General features: G+C 37.8%; 1 protein-coding gene across 1 annotated transcript in view; it reads right to left on the minus strand.

Moving 5' to 3' along the window:
- The window catches only part of FGF14 (fibroblast growth factor 14), a 609,870-nt gene that overhangs the window by 105,074 nt on the left and 485,395 nt on the right, over positions 1–19,401 (minus strand). Inside the window, exon 3 of the mRNA XM_077753980.1 lies at positions 14,232–14,335. Coding sequence (XP_077610106.1) covers positions 14,232–14,335 — 104 coding nt within the window. The remainder of the gene's footprint in view (positions 1–14,231; positions 14,336–19,401) is intronic.

The raw sequence follows: 19,401 nt of genomic DNA on the forward strand, positions 1-19,401 counted from the left end.
ATAGGCAGAAAAAAATGCCTAGGTGATAATGAATAGAAAAATAGGTGCATGTATACATCAGGATACTAGTCTCTATCCGTGTGCCATTTTCATTTGGTGGGAAAGAGTATGTCATGGTAGTTATGATTATAGAGTAATCATACACAAATACACATACCACACAGAGTACCTAGTAAAATAACTCCACTTTTTTTCCAGTGGTAACATAATTCAGATTACTGAAATGCCCTTAACAAACTTACTTGGAAGTAAGAATGCACCAGAATAACTCATTAATACATTAAAATGACTCAGTTTTGCATTCGCTACATTCACGAACTTGGGCATTATGTTTCTTCCCCATTGTATTGCTATTATCACCACTGTCTTCTCAAATGTAAAATCACAAGTAGCCACTATCACAATCTACCACTTTTTCCACAGTAAAAAGTTATTTTCAAGCACCAATTGCTTCTAGGTAGAACACTGACATCAATAGAAAATGCAATTAGGTATTGAACAGAATGGTTAAAGTAATTTTAACATGCTACTATTGGATCAATTAGTACACAGTAATTTCCCAGATATGCAGTACTTCAGCAGGCTCTTGGGCAAGTCTCTTGTTAAGAAAATGATTGGGATACTAGATAATTGAAATTAACTGCGGCTGCCACATTTCATAGTTTTCCCCAGTCACATTAGAAATATAATGTATAATGAAGTTGTTATTCATAAAAATAATTAAATAAATGATATTTAGGTCCTGATGGTTAATGGTGTAATGAGTCTGAGGAATTTCCAATTGGTCCCAAAGACTGACCGTCAGGAATAAATAAAGTTGGGCCTGGATTTTGTGACTCAGAAAACCAAAGTATGACCCAACACCCTGTGCTTCTTAAACAATCAGATATTGCTGACACAGTTTCTTTCTTTCCTTCTTTTTTTGGTTATTGTTTTTCCATAAATGATGCATAAAGATTAATAAGAATTTTGTCTGCATTCAAATTCCTACAAGATGTTATTTGATTTTTCTTTTTTACATAAACACAAGGGAACTATTGCCCAAGGCCATTCTTCCCATTTCAATATGCAAGCCTTCTCATGTAATGTAATTTTAAATTAAATAAAGGTCCACTGCTATTTCTCCTGGGTATATATTTGGCTTTGCTTAGTCTATAAAACAGCCTTTCAAAAGCCTCACATTGCATTAGGAAAATAGCTAACGCATTTATGGTACCTGTGGACCAATTTCTTCCTACTTTCCTCATTTATTTTAATATGATATTGCACATTAGAGTTTATTTCTCCATGGACATTAAGAGAATGCCTCTTACCTTGTGCCTAAGTAAAAGTTGTCTAGAAAACTTCTGAGCAATTTAAAAGTTGAGTCTTCTATTATTGATATTGCTAATAATATAGAATTCTAACTGATATCGGAATAAAATCAATGTAGGAGTTAGGCATACTGGTCACCATAAAGTGGTATGCAAAGTTATCCAAACTGCAAATTCTCGATACAAAAATAATTTCCCATTGTTTCTACTGATAATATTAATTTATAGTTAGACGATATGAAGCAAAATGTTACATGACAGTATTTAAATAATGATTTCTTCCAAAGTTACTTAACTTTTTGATCATCATTTTGCCGTTTAACACAACAGCAAAAGTAATATGAGTAATAAGTCTTGACTATAGAGGAGGTGCTTATAAATGAATTTACATCTTTTCCTCATGGGCATTTACTGTCATTTTTAATAAGAACCAATGTCTGTCATACCACAATACATGGGCAACTCTCAAGGTAACATATCTTCATGTCATAATTTTACTCTTTATTACCCATGAGCAAGAAAGAGAATTGAGTTTCTTCAAAGCTGTGCTGAAGTAGAGTCTAGGAAACCCAAACTCTTGAACCATAGCAGAGGATTGCTCACCATAGAAACTAATTTGCTGTGACAAGGATTTCATGTACTGAGTCTAAGGTTTACATAGTAGAAACAAAGTTATAAATGGGCTCATAGTTGAGAGATGAGTTAATTGGAGAAGTTTGCATTAATGGGGAGTCATTGAGAATCAACCCCTTGTCCTTACCCCCTAGTAAAGGGCATTCAGAGTTAATTAATTAAATAGCATGAGTAAACACTCCTCTCATGACATAAATCAGTACTTATCATTTGTCTGATTAGTGCCATTAGGTATTATTTGTACCAACTTAAAAGCAGAATGTTTCCTGCTTATCCACATGATCATGTCTGCTAAACAGTGACCTAGATCTAGGATTAATAACCAAATAAAATACTTCCACCTTGTTAAACATGCAGCACTTCCCAAAATATCTTGTTCCCATTCAGTCGCTGCCTCTATAGGGACAGCAAATTATGATACTTTTGCATGGGCTGGGACATGTTAATAAAAGTGACTTCTGTCTCTTCATTTCATATAGTCATCAGACCTTAAAGCCATTAAATGTCTAACTCCATATGAAACTCTTAAGAGATCTACTAAGTCCTTGCTCAAGAAGTGCATTATATACCTTTCCATAAACTTGTGCTCCAAACTCAATACATTACCTTAGGACAAACAGCCAATGTTCAGTGAAACTGTAAGTAGTTCAGAGCACACAACACACTTCTAGAATCTAAAGAAATCATTCAAAGTGAAAATGTACCATGCATGGAACTCACATTTATAGAAACTGTAAGTTCCATGAGGCCAGGGGTTGTGTCTGCCTTTTTCATTTGGTTCAGAAATGTGTTGCATCAATATTGTTGACAGGTACAACTGGAATGGAAATGTGGCCAATATTTTCAGTCAAATAACAGGTCATCATTCTTTCAATAATACTATAAGTCTAAAACTAGGGGAAACAAACAGAGGGCACAAAGAAGGGGTAACAAGGAAAATTATCACCAAAGGAATGATTTTTGTCAGTTGTTTGTATATAACATGTGAAGAGGAACAGCCAGTTTGATTTTTCAAAAAGGTTACTTTAATTCTTTCTCAGGAAAAAAGAAAAAGAGTAGTTTTCATATTGCTGTGAATTATTTCATAAATTATTTTCCACTTTATTCCCAAGTGAAAAGCAAAATGGAATGTAAATCATTGGGGCTGCATTGAGGAAACTGAAAGAAACACCCAACTCATGGTTCATGAATTCTGAGAGTCCTCTGCAGGTAGCTCACAAGGAAGAAGTAGGAAGAGTAAGGATCCTCTAAAGGTAAAATAATCAGAAAGAAAACTCATCAGTTCAGCTTGGATGGATGATGTGTAGCAATTTCAATCATGAGCCTCCCACAAATGCAAACAATTTTTAAGGAAACAGAACTTTGCCCAAAATTTTAGTAGCTATTAAGCTATTGCTTTACTATTAGAGCCGATTTGCCATTCGCTGTATGGTATGTTGGCCTTGGTGTGTATATAGTTTTCATGTAATTTTTTTATTCATGATGTAGAAAATGAAAGCAAAGAGATAGTTCATTCTCAAATATTGTGTATCTATCATTTTAGGTAGATATTGTTTATCTATGATTTTTGAGGTAGTCTTTTAAACTCCTGACACGCAAAAATTTCTTTCATTATCTGCCACTTACTATCTACCTTCTACAAATACAAATTTGAAAAAATGAAAACATTTTAATCAAACCTAAATTGTTACTCTTTATAGTATTTCATTTTGCCCTACAGAAGAATGAGGATAAAATGGCAAACTTCAATGGTATTTTTTTCTTTGACACTAAAAGGAAATTTAAAAAACCAAAGTATTTGATGTCATTTCATGGATATATGTAAATAATAAAATCCTTTCTCTAATTATCATTATTCATATGCTTTCTTTAAAAATTTTTTAATGTTTATTTAATTTTGAAGGAGAGAGAGAGAGAGAGAGAGCATGTGAGCAGGGGAGGAGCAGAGAGAAAGGGAGACACAGAATCTAAAGCAGGCTCCAGGCTCTGAGCTGTCAGCACAGAGCCTTATGCGGGGCTCAAACTCACTAACTGTGAGCTCATGACCTGTCAGATCATGACTTGAGCTGAAGTCAGACACTTAACCAATTGAGCTATCTAGATGCCCCTCTCCCCCATGTGCTTGCTTTAAAATGTTGAAGTGCTAGCAAGATTCACCAGAAGTCAGGTTTTATTTTCTTGCTCCAAGATTCTCTCATAAGGTGAAGACATTAACACTCACTTCATTAATGCAAATATAACCATGTTAGAATGCAGACATCGCATATCCAGTTCTGTCTCTGTGGGTTTATCATGGTCTTTCAGGGAACGAATGTGTAAATAGTGCTTCTCTGCAATTCTAACTTGAGAAATAAACAGGCTCCTATAGTCTTTGCTGATGCTTAATGTTTTCCAGCGGGGAAAAAGATAAGTGACATGCATCACAAATAGCATGAACAGGTGGGCACTTGAGGAATAAATTAATAAAATTTACTGGTGACATTAATTCTACCTTAACAATAACCAATCAAGAACTACAAATTGAAGACCTCCTACAAATCCATCACTATTGAAGAAGTGATAAGAAATATACAAATACAATCATGGAATCACAGACTTTGAGAAAAGATAGGAGCCTTAAAATCCATCTAGTCAAGATGTACATCCTATCCATTGGATGTTCAGGGGATTTTTGTTGTTTTTAATTCGGTCCCATCTGATTATCTTTGAAGCCCCAGCACATACAGGACATTAGCTGTCAGTGGAAGGCATCCAAAAGTGTTTCTTGAATGAGTGAATAAATAAATAAACTCATGATTATACACATCCCAGCAAGGGCTTGATTCTTCAGCCCATACTTAAGTGTTGAGTAATTATATTGAGTAGAAGTAGTTTTCCATATATTTCTTGCAGACCCTTTTGTAATTAGACTTATCTGTTTACTTTTTTGAGGTAGGTATTATGGGCTTTGTATAGTTAAGAAATCTGTATAACAATGGATCCATTTGGGATCAACTTGCTCTCTATACTGGACTTGGAAAAGGAGCTTAAAGGTGAGTGAAGCATAGGGACCTGCCACTCACCTATGAAGGAGAAGGAAGTGTCTTCTAGTCCAGAAGTGAGACTCGTGTGGAAAGACCTTGCTTAGAGGAAAACAAAACTGTCTCAGAGGAAATAGGGGTTTAGGAAAAATTAATAATTTATTAAATAAAAATATTTATTTCATTAGTAAATTTTTTTAAGTCCTAAAGAATTCATTTCTGAAGCAACCTAGGTTTCTTGTCTTTAGAAACCTGCTCTGACGGGATGCCCTTGGCCTGAATCGGTCCTTCAATTCAGCAGGTGCCCTGTGGCCCCCAGCTGACTGTCTCTGGCCTATTTCTCCCCTGAGCCGTAGGTGATAGAGACCACTTCTCCTTCTCAGGACGATAAACCAGCAGCTGCTATTGGTTTGAAATTCAGTGTCTTACTTTGTTTCTATTTTTTCAAGTCTCAGCAAAAACCCCTGTCCTTCCACATATTATTTCGATGCTCAAGGGCACATTTCTTTTCCTATTCTTCCCCACACTGAGAGGAGCTATCACAGACAAAGCTTTTCTCTTTGTGTTTCCTCACAGACCGTCTTACCTGGTCAACAGGAAAGGTGAGCACCACTTCTAGCCACGTCATTCTGCTTACTACAAGGGCCTGAGCCAGACTGTGAACTTGTAAACATCATCATCATCATCATCATCATCATCATCATCACCATCATCATCATCATCATCATCAATGGTAAATAGAAAATCATTTAATCTCCATGCCCTGGTTCCTGAGACAGTGAAGTAGACTCATGTTTATCAACGTGTGCTCCTCCAGGCACCCGAACTAGAAATGCCTGGGATACAAATTCAAAATTCTGATTCTTGAGACACACTGGATTCCCTGAATTGGAATCTTTCTGGCTAATGTTCTGGGATCTGGTTCTCTGCATTGCTCTCTGAGTAACTCTTATGTATCTTATGCTGAGGATTGTGAACCACCATGAGAATATCTGAAGGCCTGATATTTCCCTCCCATGTTTTTAGCATCATTCTTATACAAGTTAGGAATTCGACTCAGCTAGTCCTCTGCTTTATTATCCAGTGTCCAAAATTGCCTGTACGGATTCTATATACTTGGGAATTAAATAAAATACATTAGAAAGATTGCTCAAGAAGTATGTTATTTTATAAAGTTCTTTCTAACATCTAACTTCACTTAGGCTGATGTCATTCACCCCATCTCTTCATTTTCTGTCTCACATTTGGAAGCAAAAGGAAAATTATCACCATCCATCATAGAACATTTTTAAAGGCATCCCTGAGACATGATTCTTCAGGGCTGTCTTTAAGAAGCTGTGTCATCATCCAGTAGTCAACCAGTGGGATTATAACCCACCTGCATATTCTGGGGACAAACTGAACACATCCCGAACTGAATGCAGCAGGCTCCTCCACTCAAGCATCCCCCCTCCTTCTGGGTTCTGTTTTCTCAGTGAGGAGCACCACTGAGCACCAGGTTCTGGGCCAGTCCTCCCAGAGCAAACCCTGAGTCAGTCCTCCCAGAGCGAGCCCTCCCCGATATCCAGACCACCACAGACTTCTTTCCACACCTGCTCAGAAAACACTCCAAATATCTCTCATCTGTTCCAGTCTCTTGATCCAGGGGTTGCCAATACCACCATCTCCAGACCGAGAAACAAAGTCAACGTGTGCAGCAGCTTCCTTCATAAAATTAGGCAGAAGTTGTCAATATGGCTAAATAGTAGACTGTAGCATTCATGCCCTGCCCCAGATCATGCATGTGCACTTAATGCTGTCCAAACAGAACAAATGTATGTAGTTTGCAAGCCCTGCTTAGGTCTCTCTCTTTTTATCTCTTTCTCCCCTATGTCTCCCACCTCCCTGGCCCTGGTAACCACTGCTCAAGTCTTGTGTCTATGTATTTGATTTGTTTAGATTCCACAAGTAAGATCATGCAGGTGTTTTCTTTATGTGTCTGGCATATTTGCTTATCTGTGTTGTTGCAAATGACAGGATCTCCCTCCTTAAGGCTGAATATTATCCCATTGTGTGTCCTCAGCATCCCTTGCCTGGCCTGTTGCAGTGCCTGTCACACCGTTGCTAGCTTCTTTCCACTAATCCTCACCATCACAGGTATAATCCCGTAGAAGCCAAGTGGGGCCACACTGTTTCCTTGCCTAGAGAATAACCAAGCACAGTCAGCATTCTGGGAAGGGGGCTAAGGGAAGGGAAATAGGTGAAAGTGGTCATGGGGCCAGAGCAGACAAGGTATTTGGGGTATGGCTGGAAAGCCTAGACTAGGCTTCTAGAGGGAGGCTCTTGTTTTTTCCACTCCAGAGTGGGAAGCTGGAGCCAGGAGTCAGGGCTGGGGGCAGGGAGGTGGGGAAGAGGGGTCCCAGGAAGGTGATGGAGTGAGACGTGGCCCTCCCTCTCTCCTTCTCTTGTGACATGACTTCCCTGCTTCCTTCCCTTTGTTATCTGCTCCTCTTTCCTTTCTCTCCTCTTTCCCTAATGCTGCCTAGTGTATCTCCCCACTGCTGGTTTGTGGTCTCCTTTCCGTTTTCCTTTTTCCCCTCTTCTTCCTCTTAAGCTTCAGTGTCTTCTCTCCCTCAATCCCAGCTAATGCCTTCACACTCCATAAAATGATACTGGAACTTGGATAGTCTAAAAATACATTTAATTATTTTTATTGCCTACCATCAACCTAACATGGGGTGTTTCATATCTTTCTTTTGCCAAAAGGCTGCTTCAAATTAGTTACATGCAGTCTACCATTTGCATTTGTTCCTCAATTGATCTTTCCTTCTGGCAAGTGACCCTAAATAGAATGACAGCATCCTTGCCTTTGTCATAATCAATTATTCTGTGCATCAGTAGTGTTCAGTGTTGTGGGAATTACATGAATACTGGAGGAAAATTAACTAAAGTGCCATACCTGCTTCCTTGTTACTATAAATTATCTTAGCCAAAATATCAAGAAAGGATAATAGTCATTTTGAAATCAGGCAATTTATCCAACTGAGTCATAATGTGGCAGGAACCATAGGGAAACCCAATGAAAAAAGAAATATTTTTTTAAGCATAGCAAGTAAAGCTTTAAAACATGTGCAAATTTGAAAACTATTATTTAACATTTTATAAAAAGAAATAAAAATACTCTGACCAAAAGTATAATCATGTGAATAAATGTGTGTATAATTTAAGCACAATACCTAATCCCAATGAAACACAAAAATATACACACACAAATTATATACATATATATAGTCTCAAAATGTTTTAGATATTGTTTGTGCAAAAGAACACGCATATCAGCTCAGAGACTGTTCGAATAACAGAGATATGAATAATCACCACAAAGTTAATACACTTTTTAAAATAAAGAAACTGAGCCATTCAGAGAGCTCAAGAAGGAAAGATGAAAGACAGAGACATTTCCATTCTGAAAAGGGCATCTCTGTGTAACCTGACGAACACAGATTCCTGCTTGGTTATAGTTTTGCCTCCATTCTCACAGGGGGCAGAGTATGAGAGGCTGTTCCCTAGGTCAGCAGTTTTCAGATGCTCCTGAGGGCCTTGGTTTACGGACAAAGGATATTGTTGGCCATTGATGGTGGATGTAGCTCAGATTACTTGATTAACCCCCTGAACTATCTAGTGCCTAAATAAATAAATAAATAAACAAACAAACAAACGGGAGGCATGGACAGAGTACCTTAGCAACACAGGGATACACAGTGAGCTGTTTCCTGAGAATAGGTGTCCATAGATGCTACACAGGACAGGATGGGTATCGAGGATGGCCAGAAAACTCACACAACACTCCATATGCATAGAAGTATGGGTGAATGATTCTGTGTATCTGTATATGAGTAACCCTCAGGAAAGAATAGGAAAGCTGGAGGGAAATTAGGCACCACACTGTGATAAAACAAGTCAGTTCCATTTCTACACCCTAAACTTGAGCAATGAACAGAAGAACAGTGTCAAGAGGAAAATAGCATTGTTCCATCCAATTTTATGAGAGCTATGGGCTCTGCAGGAAGATGTATGATTGATGGAAAATGAGGCAGGGAGTCTGAGGCTTTCCCGTCTGGGATGCTTTGCGATGTTGAAGCAATACAACATCAAGATATGTTGAGATGCCTGCTGGCACAGAAGTACAGAAGCAAAACCACCTTTGCAGAAGAGGCTCATGAAAACACTGCTGAAAGATGGGAGTACAATATTGTAGAACTATCTCACATATAGTAGATAAGACTTTGAGGTCATTAAACATGTTTTTGCAGAATATATGGCATTTACCTTATTTTCCTGAATTAAAGACCATTTCATACCCCCTTCCTTCCACATTCACTGTGTATCAATAGTTGGGTTGCTGATTTAGTGAAGAAGACGACAGAACAGCTTCACATTTCTGCAAACTTCAACTCAGGGGCAAAGGGAGTTAGGAAAGCCAAATATTTTATTCTACTCAGTGTCGGGTTCTGTGCCTAGGTGGTCTGCCTACCAACTCTACTCTTCCTACCTTGGCCTAAAGCGACCATCATCTCCCCCACCAGCCATTTCAACAATAATTGCTTTGTGGTTGTTGATTATTGGGCTACCAGCTTTTGACTCACTCACTAGATAGTTTATTAAACTATAGGTTCCTGGGCCTCCCACTAAACCCACTGAATTGAAATATTGGGAGTCTGACCCAAGGAATCTACCTTTTCTTCCTGTTTCCAGGTGATTCTTTGAACCCAAATAATTACAAAACACAGTAGCAGTGTACTTTTTTGATTCATTTAAAAAACCCACATGAAAAGGGATTTTCTTCCTTTCCAGTTGTACCACTTGGTTAAGAAACTCAGAGCAAATATTAATGTCAGGAGAGCCCCAGGGCTTACTGCCTCCCCAGGTGCCTGCATTTGGGTAACAGGAATATTTATATCACCATTTGAAATATGATATTCTCATAAATGTAAGCCTGTGATAAAAGCAATAATGAATCTTTAAACATTTTATGTACGTTGTTCATGTCATCATTCAGAAAAATCAAACAGTCTAAAACTAGAATTTTAAATCACCCAAATTAACTTAAAGTATCCAGGGAAACTTTTTAATTTTACAGATGAGAAGCTTGAGAGTCAGAGACTGGGCATGAATGACAACACGGGTCTTGGCTGGATCTGGGGTCGAGGTGTCCCGAGAAAGCCCAGGGTTCTACCCACCATCAATGTCTTTCCCCTCCTCCCTGCTTCACCCTTTTCTCTTCTCTTATCAGAAACACCTCTGATTCCCACTCTTATCTCTCTCTGCCCCAATCCTTTCCTTTCATTCTGAGTTCTTCAAGTATTCAGCAGTTACCTTCAAACTGTTTCTCTCTATAGACGATTTTCTTAGTCTTTCAAAGTCATAGCTTGCTTGAAAAAAAGAAGTTCCTCATAGTGCTATAGACAGTTTATAGTTTTTCAAAATACATGTATTTCCCAACATCATATTAAACTAATTCTTTAATGTTAAGTATTTCTTTGTCAGTTTCTATTCTACCACTTTGCAGCCTGTCTTCTACCTTTGAGCAAATTGTTTATATCTAGCATTAAATCTCATAAGATACATCTCTACAGAACATATTATAATTATTATGACCATATATTATAATTATTATGACCACTATTGTCATATCAAAGGAAAGATTCCACAGGGAACATGTGCTTTCAGCATCAGAAATGTGTTTATTTACATTTCAGACTTTTTTGTCCCACCCCCCACCCGAGGTGAAATTATCTGACAAATTGAAAATCTTTATTTGGATGGCAGAGGCTTATGAGAATTACTTCCTGAAATGCAAATAGAGAAATATGCACCTTGAGCCAAAGCACTAATGTGATTTTTATTCAACAGAATTCATTTTGAATGATCTGCATATTTTATTGCCTATCTTCTAAATCTATGGATTCTCAGTAAAATTGGTCCCATATTGGGCGCTGGGTTTCACTGTGCAAACATTAAGTTGATCTTTTTAAAGTGGGCATAAGCTTAAAACAGATTCCTTTTTTTTCTGAGACTTTATCACTTTTTTCTTTAAACCCGAGGTTGACTAGAGTCAACCTCTTAGTTGAGTTAGCCAGGTGTGGCATGGCTTTTTAAAAAAAATTTTTTAGTGTTTATTTTTGAGACAGAGAGAGAGAGAGAGAGAGAGAGAGAGAGCAGGGGAGGGGCAGAGAGCGAGGGAAACAGAATCTGAAGCAGGCTCCAGGCTACAAGCTGTCAGCACAGAACCCTATGCGGGGCTCCAACACATGGACCTTGAGATCATGACTTTTTGGAGCTGAAGTTGGAGGATTGACCTACTGAGCCATCCAGGCATTCCTGGCATGGCTTTTTCAAATTTATATTTCAAATGTTACATGTAATAAATTTTAAGAATATTAAATGCTCAGTATATAATATCAAACTTTCCCCAGATAGATGTAATTTTCTATGATTACTTTTTTTGAATTTGAGAATCTCCAAAGGAAAAGGATCATGTTTCAAATTATACTTCTTAATAATTGAAATGAAATTTGTTCCCTAGGTAGCAAATCACTAAAGGTTTTCCTTACATCATTATGTGTTTATAGCTTCTTGTTAGAATAGGTGCCAGACCATATGATGAAAAATGTCTGGCACATGGAAGCATTATAGCGAAACAGTCTAAAATGTAAGCTAATGAGTCAGACTATTAATGCTCAAATCCTGTCTTCTCTATTTACTACCTGGGTGACTACACAGATTCTTACACTCTCTGTACATCAGTATCACCATTTTAAAAGCATATGCTCAATAGGATTAGATGAGCTAATACCGTACAGTGCTTAGAATGGTATTGGGCAGTATTTATTATATAAATATTGGTCATTATTATTATTATAGAAGTAAATCTATTATTATTATGTAGTATCGCAAGTGTTATATTGTGTTGTGTTATATTATTAACCTAGTGAACACTCACTAATCATGAAATAGATAACTGACTATGGAAATATATTTTTTTTAATTTTTTAATTCTTATTTATTTTTGAGAAAGAGAGAGACAGAGTGTGAGCAGAGGAGGGACAGAAAGAGAGCGAGATACAGAATCCAAAGCAGGTTCCAGGCTCTGAGCTGTCAGCACAGAGCCCAACACAGGGCTTGAACTCACAAACCATGAGATTATGATCTGAGTGAAAGTCAGCCACCCAACTGACTGAGCCACCCATGTGCCCCAGAAGTATATTCTTTTTACTTAAATATTTAAAGTTCACAGTTCATTACATTGAAATAAATAGCACTTTGCCTATGGAGTAATAGTAAAGACTGGAAATTGCATTTGATTTGTATTGAAGAGCTTTTTCTGCAAGATAGCTGAGGATTGTAAAGCCCTGGCCTAGGCAGTGGGGCTCTCTCAGGGGAGGGGATGGGCAGATAGAGTATCTTTTACCAGACCCTGGATTCAAAGTGAAGAGTCAAGATGGGAAGAGAAGAAAGGCAACGTCTATAAGTCAAGAATCAAACCACCAAATGGAAGGCACAGATGCCAAGGAACTGGAGAACCATGGAGGTTGAGAACAGAAAATAATGGGTCAACACTGAAAAAAAACCCTGGGGCAGATGCTATCACCCATAGCTGGCCTTATGAGACATGATCCCTGGGCAGGAGGCCATATGGGCTGGCATTAGTGCCTTCCTCACTTCTATTACTGCTGCAGCTGCTTTGCACCAAACATAACCTGAACTTGTATTTTCGACAAAGATACACACTCAATATGATATTCATTACCTTAAAAAATGGTATTCATGTGCAACCTCATCACAAAAGAACTAGAAAGCACCTTCCTCAGTAGCAAAAAGATAAAATAAACATTCACATGTCCCTCTGACATCAACACATGTATCAGAGCACAACAAACAATATGATAAAATCATTAACGGAAACGGAGACCTAGAAATTATGGCAGATACTGCCACTAATAATTTTTAGGTATCTCAAAGATTACCTTGGAGGAAAGAAAGAAACAAAAACAACAGAACAAATGTCAAACTCATAAAATTGACTTGTATCTGAAAGAAGGCATCTCCAGAAAGTGATCTTTATCTGAATTATATTTCTCTTAAAGGGGAGGATAGGGAATTCTAGCTTGATCTTGCTCTCAGTATGCTGAATATTCATCTTGGGCAACAGAACGCAATTTACATAATGTGAGGCCCAGGCCTGTGTGCAGGAACACCCTTCAGGGAACTCAGATGAAGCTTCCAAAATAACAAGAACATTTTCCAGTTCACCGCAGAGGGAATCCGCAGCTCGAATTTCATTTTCTTTGACAGGATTTCCCAGATTTGCTCAAGAAATGCCCCAGAGAATGATTGTGTGTGTGTGTGTGTGTGTGTGTGTGTGTGTGTGTAGGGGATGTGTGTAATGTTTGTACATGTTTACATGTAGTTTTTTGATGATAATATTTAGTAACAGCAGAGTTTTAAAGAATTTAAATGAAGATGACATACAAACCCAAATAAGAGCATTTTTCTTTGAGGTACCATGAATTTAATCTGCCAACTTTTGCTCAAAGGAGAAAAGAAATACTTTCATCTAAGTCTCTATTGTTTGGTCCTATAGCAGAAATTAATTCTACCTCCATTATAATGTATGGATACAGCATATCTGAATGTAAATTGTAAATAGTAAATATTGTAAAGGTCATATGACTAAAAAAGTGCTCAACTTCTAGTATACATTAACACAAAACAAATTTTTGCCTTACTTAGATTTAAGGTCAACATACATTTTATATTACAAATCTTTTCCCCCATAAAACCTTGACACAATTTGAATTTTTTTTAAAAAGAACTACTCTCTTTAAATTTTCCTTTTTAGAATTCACATTAATTCTGTTTCTTCTTATAAAATAATGTCTTACAAGAAACTCTCTAAGACAAGTACATTTCTAAATAGAAATAAAGATTATATTAACATCAACTCTTTCAAAATCATTCAATTTTCTACAAACTAGTTCATTTTTTAAAATATGCAAATGCACAATTTTAAGAGGTAATATTACTCTTCCACTTGATATACTGATATTATCAGACATTAATGAATAATGAATAAACAGCCCTTACAGCACCGTAGTCAAGATCAAATATTAAAGCAAGGATAGCAGAGTCAATAGACATAGATCCTTCTCTTTTTTTGTTGTTGCTGCTCCCATTTTTTTGCAAATATTGAATGAATGGCCAACATCTTTGGCATGTTACTTACTGATGGGTAGAGGTAACCTTCTCCATTCATGGCTATATACAATCCTGTCTTCACTCCCTGGATGGCAACAACGCGCAGTCCCACTGGTATGAGGTTGAACAGTGCTGTAAAGATAAACATGGCCTGTCACAAATGGGCAGGGGAAACAAAAATTTGCCATCACTTTTCTCTCTCTCATTTCTTTTATTTAAAAAAAAATCATATTTTTTACAACCTTCTGAGAAGTTCCAATTAATTAACTTTTATTTCTCTTTCTAATGAAGACGTATCTGCAATGGGTAAAATTAGCCCTTGCGTTTCAATTGGTAGATCTTAGCCGTCCGCCTATAGCATTCTGAAGAACTGGTAGACCAAGACACAGAATCAAGACTGTAATCATGATTCCAGTCACAGTATCGGGCACTGTTTGATGCCAAAAAAAATCTCAAGACTCTCAAAGAGTGGAATTTAAAAAATTCCAAGTTCAATGCTTAGTCTGTTCTTTCAAGCAGAAGGTGTGCTTTATCACTGCAATGTAGGACAGGCCAGAAGTTTAAGAGGTAATTTCAAAACGAAATTAATCTTGCTGAACCAACATGAGATGCCCAGCAGATCCCAGAAAAGGTGTGCACCTGCCAATATGCTCAGTTTAGAAAGAACGAATCATAGTGAACGCATGCACGTTCTAGAGAGAGACATTTTCTTTACTAACATCTCATAAAACTATGAGTGATAACTAAAGTAAAAGAGGGGAAAGCGTTCAACTTTACCCATCTACAAGATATATTTCCATGTTTCACTTCCTCCCTTACTGACCAGAAAAGTATTTTTATATTTTTTTACGTAGTACACATAGCAATGTTATCACTGAGTTTTAAAAAAAGTCTTAATGTTCCTTTAACGTATTGCCATGCTGGGGTTACATGTTGACCCTTTTGTGGGTATTCTACCACCATTCTTAGTATTAATTCCTTCACGATTTGGGGGACTTTAATGTAAATACATTCATAAGAGAGCTATTATTATCCACAGCATGGTTATATGCTCCCACTCAAGGTCTTAATTCACAAGTAATTCCAACCAACTGGACCAGGCCAGAACAGGTAACGACAGCTCTGAAGTGCTGAAGTAAATGTGTAAACAAAATACCTGAGGTTTAGGTTCTCAAGTGTATTCCACAAAAGACGAATAGATTGAAAAATGTGGGTGATTTTGGCTTCAATCTATGGGTCTACTCAATACATAATTAAAAATGGACTTTATAATTTAATTTCTATCCAATTCTGAGGCACCACGTGTTTTCTCTGAATAGGGTGGGGGAAATTTACACCCTCTCTTCCAATTATTATATGTTACTGATCCCAAGGTGTCAAGATGCCTGCGATGAAAGGGACATGGTGGGCCATCGCCATAATTAATCATTCTTATAGGAATACTCAGGGGCCAAATGGTTAAGTGGATATTAGCTTTCATGATGCAAGCTAATGAGATCACTAAGCTGTTTTCCATGGGATTCTAGGGGCTTATGTTACAGAAGAATGAGTCGTATACTTGCTCACTTCCATTACTTAATAGTAAACATGAGTGGGAGTCATTGGGTAGTATATGGTACTTGTGTCATTGTAACTCAGTATTCTTTTTTTTTTTTTTTTTATTTCTAGGAGAGAGCGAGAGAGAAAGCGTGAGCAGGGGAGGGTCAGAGAGAGAGGGAGATACAGACTCTGAAATAGGCTCCAGGCTCTGAGCTGGCAGTCAGCACAGAGCCCGACGCGGGGCTCGAACCCACGAACCGCGAGATCATGACCTAAGCGAAAGTCGGACGCTTAACCGACTAAGCCACCCAGGCGCCCCTGTAACTCAGTATTCTTTGTGGGACAGGGCTACTGGCCAATTTCACTCTTGGTCAGAACACCTAAACTGTCCCATCTCCCTTATATTTTGAAAGGATGGGCTCCATTGAACAATTCCTGATTTATATGTAAAAGTTTTGGAGGAAAAACATAGTTGGATGCCTGTCCTTCAAAACTATTCTAACTTAACCTATTCAAACTTAATTATTCTAATCTTCATACATTCCCAATGGTATTTGTAGGTGCCATATATTTGATATAGACCAAATAGTAAAATTCTAGAAAACAAGTACATCCTTAAATCTTCAAAATAATGTGGTATGGGAAAGAGAAAAAGTATAGATGATAGCCTAAAATGAACACCAAAAATTGGGGTTTTTCTAGGATTTGGGTTGGGACATGAATTCTAAAATGTCATTTAATGTCATTTACAGAATGATGAGTCACAGTGAATCCATATAACCATTGTCATGCGGAAGCCCATTCAGAGCTGACTGTGATGTGTCCATGGTGCTAATTAAAACCACAGATACCCACATTAATTGAGGTACCATTGTATTTTCCATTCCTTTTGTGTTTTATATAATTATAAAGCAATGTCACAAAGCCTAGGGGAGTCAGAATAATAAGATGTTTATGCTTTGTTTATTCTGGGGAACACTCTAGTTTTCTATTCAATAGTGATTTTCAATCCTGGATATACTTTAAAATTAGCTGTATTCATAAAACAAGATAGCCATGCCCAACCACAGACTAATTAAATTAAATAATAATCTCTGGAAGTGAGTTTAGGGTCTGGGTATAAGAAAAAATTTTTAAAGCTCCTCAATTGACCCTAAAGTACAGCCAAGATGGGAACAGCCATCCCGAGGCCTGTAGGGTGGTGGTAGCTGTGAGTGATGGGCCATTTTTACACATCAAATTATCAGGTCAGGAATTTCTAAGGTGAGAGGATGCTTGTAGCATTTATTAAATCTCTTAGCGGGAACAATTAAGTTTGAGAGCATAGGAAAACCTCAGGACATCCCCCAAAGCAAAAGAGGGTAAAAGAAAACCACCCCCTAATTAAATGCCATAGTTCATGGTAATGCTAATGGTTAGTAGATAGATGGGAAGCTCTAAGAATTTTAAATGAATACACCCCTAGAAATTAGCATGTGATGATGTAACCTACGTGCTCACTTCTTTCTATGGAAGATGTTTCCAGGGCACATGGAAGCCAATAATAAGCAGTCAAGTTGCTACAGTATCTTGTCTATTAGGACCAATCATCCATCATCAATCACTGTCTTGCCACACTTTCCCTTCTGGAGATTTCTACATCTCGGGCTGGAAAATCCAGGGAGGATGTTAGGGTCAGGTTCACCTGTCTGCTGGCCTTTCTCTCTCTTCTCTACTCACCTAAAAATCTGGACAAAGGCAGCTTAGTAGGGTGGTCCTGACTTTACCTGGTTCTAAATAAGCTCATGTTTAGTTGTGGGATATGTGTCAAATCACGAAGATTTGAAGGCTCAAGCCTCAGTTTTGTCATAGTAACTTTCAAGGTGGCAGCATGGTGACTTTTAAGTTATTTTTCCTACTTACAGATTACTAATCCTTGATTTGGATTCACAGAATTATCAAAAATCTGGAATGCATTTGTGAAGTATTACATAATGCCCTTCATCAAACTAGTAGGGCAGTGCTGCCTGCCCACATCTCTAGTGCTCACCCTCATTTTTACAGAATATGTCTCATGGCTTAGGATTTTCTCAAGATTCGTAAGACGACTGTAATGAATCAGAGAAAAGAAAACAATCTTAAAATCCTACCTTAAAACTGTTTTTCAATCACAAAAGTGATGGTACACAAAGTAGAGTGAATCAGTAATCCCTATGGCTATTATAAAGCTACTGTAGTCCTGTCACGTTTTATTAAATTTTATGGTCATACAATTTTTATTGCCTTTTGAGGAGAGAATCTATATCTTACCCTGTTTTTTTCTCTATTCTGTAATGTCTTGGAAAATGTTGAAATGGCAACAAAACTAACCCAGCTGGCTGAAAGGGCACATAAAATGCAACATAACTTATAATAACAGAAGGTATGGGCCAGCTCTTTGCACAGGAATGCAAGTCCCTTGAGTGTGGGCACAAGGACTTCATTCTGAGGCTTCTATACAGGAGATCCTGTCCTCTCTTCAGTTTTCAAACTGTTCCTCACCAGTATTAGGGGGATAGAGAGGATTGTAAGTGCTGCCAGAGACTCTTGTTCCTTCAAGTGCGGTTACACAGCAGGAGAAAAGAAGCCCTAGACATTTAGAGAACAGAAGGCTGTGTGTCCTTTAGTGTCTAGTCTCAGCTTTCCAGTTTAGTGTTTAATACTGTTGGGATAACAGATACAATTGTGTGTGTGTGTGTGTGTGTGTGTGTGTGTACACGCGTGCAGATAATGTGTACATCCGCACTTTCACAGTTTAGAAAATATTGTGCTCATGGGGCGCCTGGGTGGCTTAGTCGGTTGAGCGTCCGACTTTCGCTTAGGTCATGATCTCGCGGTTCGTGGGTTTGAGCCCCGCGTCGGGCTCTGTGCTGACTGCCAGCTCAGAGCCTGGAGCCTGTTTCAGAGTCTGTAACTCCCTCTCTCTCTGACCCTCCCCTGCTCACGCTGTCTCTCTCTCTCTCTCCTAGAAATAAATAAAAATATTAAAAAAAAAGAAAATATTGTGCTCCTTATTCAATTCTGAAGCAATAAGCTTTTAAAAGACAATATCTACCTAATACTTCTTAATTCTATATTGATTCCCATTGTTAAAAATAACCAATTTGTTTGGCATTACAAAAACCAAAGAAGAAGGTAGGGGGCAATGCATAAAACCTGTGAAGGAAATTAGTTTTGAGAAGCCCAACTAAGCAGCATTTTCATTCAGCTATGGTTTATTTCCTTTCTTGAAAACTTCATCATAAGGGATAGCCTCAACCTCTCAGTCCGAATGACATAGTTCTTGCAGTAGACATTGCATGAAGGCATCAGAGCTTACAAATCTTGAGAGTCCATGACCCCCACAAGTATAAGACATAAGAAAAAGAGAATGCCTTTTGTCAAAGAATGGGTAAGGAGAAAAAGGGAGAAGAAAATGAATAGACACACATGCATTAGTTTGAACTAGAAGAAACTGACATCTTTTATAGGTCAAAGATGACCAAGTCTTTACAATTTTAAAAAGTTCATCCTAATATCAAAATCCCAACAAGTAAACAATGGTTGACATCAGTCTGAAGAATAAAAAAGCTTTCTCTTCCTTCCTTGTGTTTGAATTGCTTTACCTTCTCTTTTCTCTAAATCAAAGAAGGAAATAAACC

The sequence above is a fragment of the Crocuta crocuta genome, unplaced genomic scaffold (assembly GCF_008692635.1).
Source record: "Crocuta crocuta isolate KB4526 unplaced genomic scaffold, BGI_CrCroc_1.0 scaffold31, whole genome shotgun sequence".
Lineage (NCBI taxonomy): Eukaryota > Metazoa > Chordata > Mammalia > Carnivora > Hyaenidae > Crocuta > Crocuta crocuta.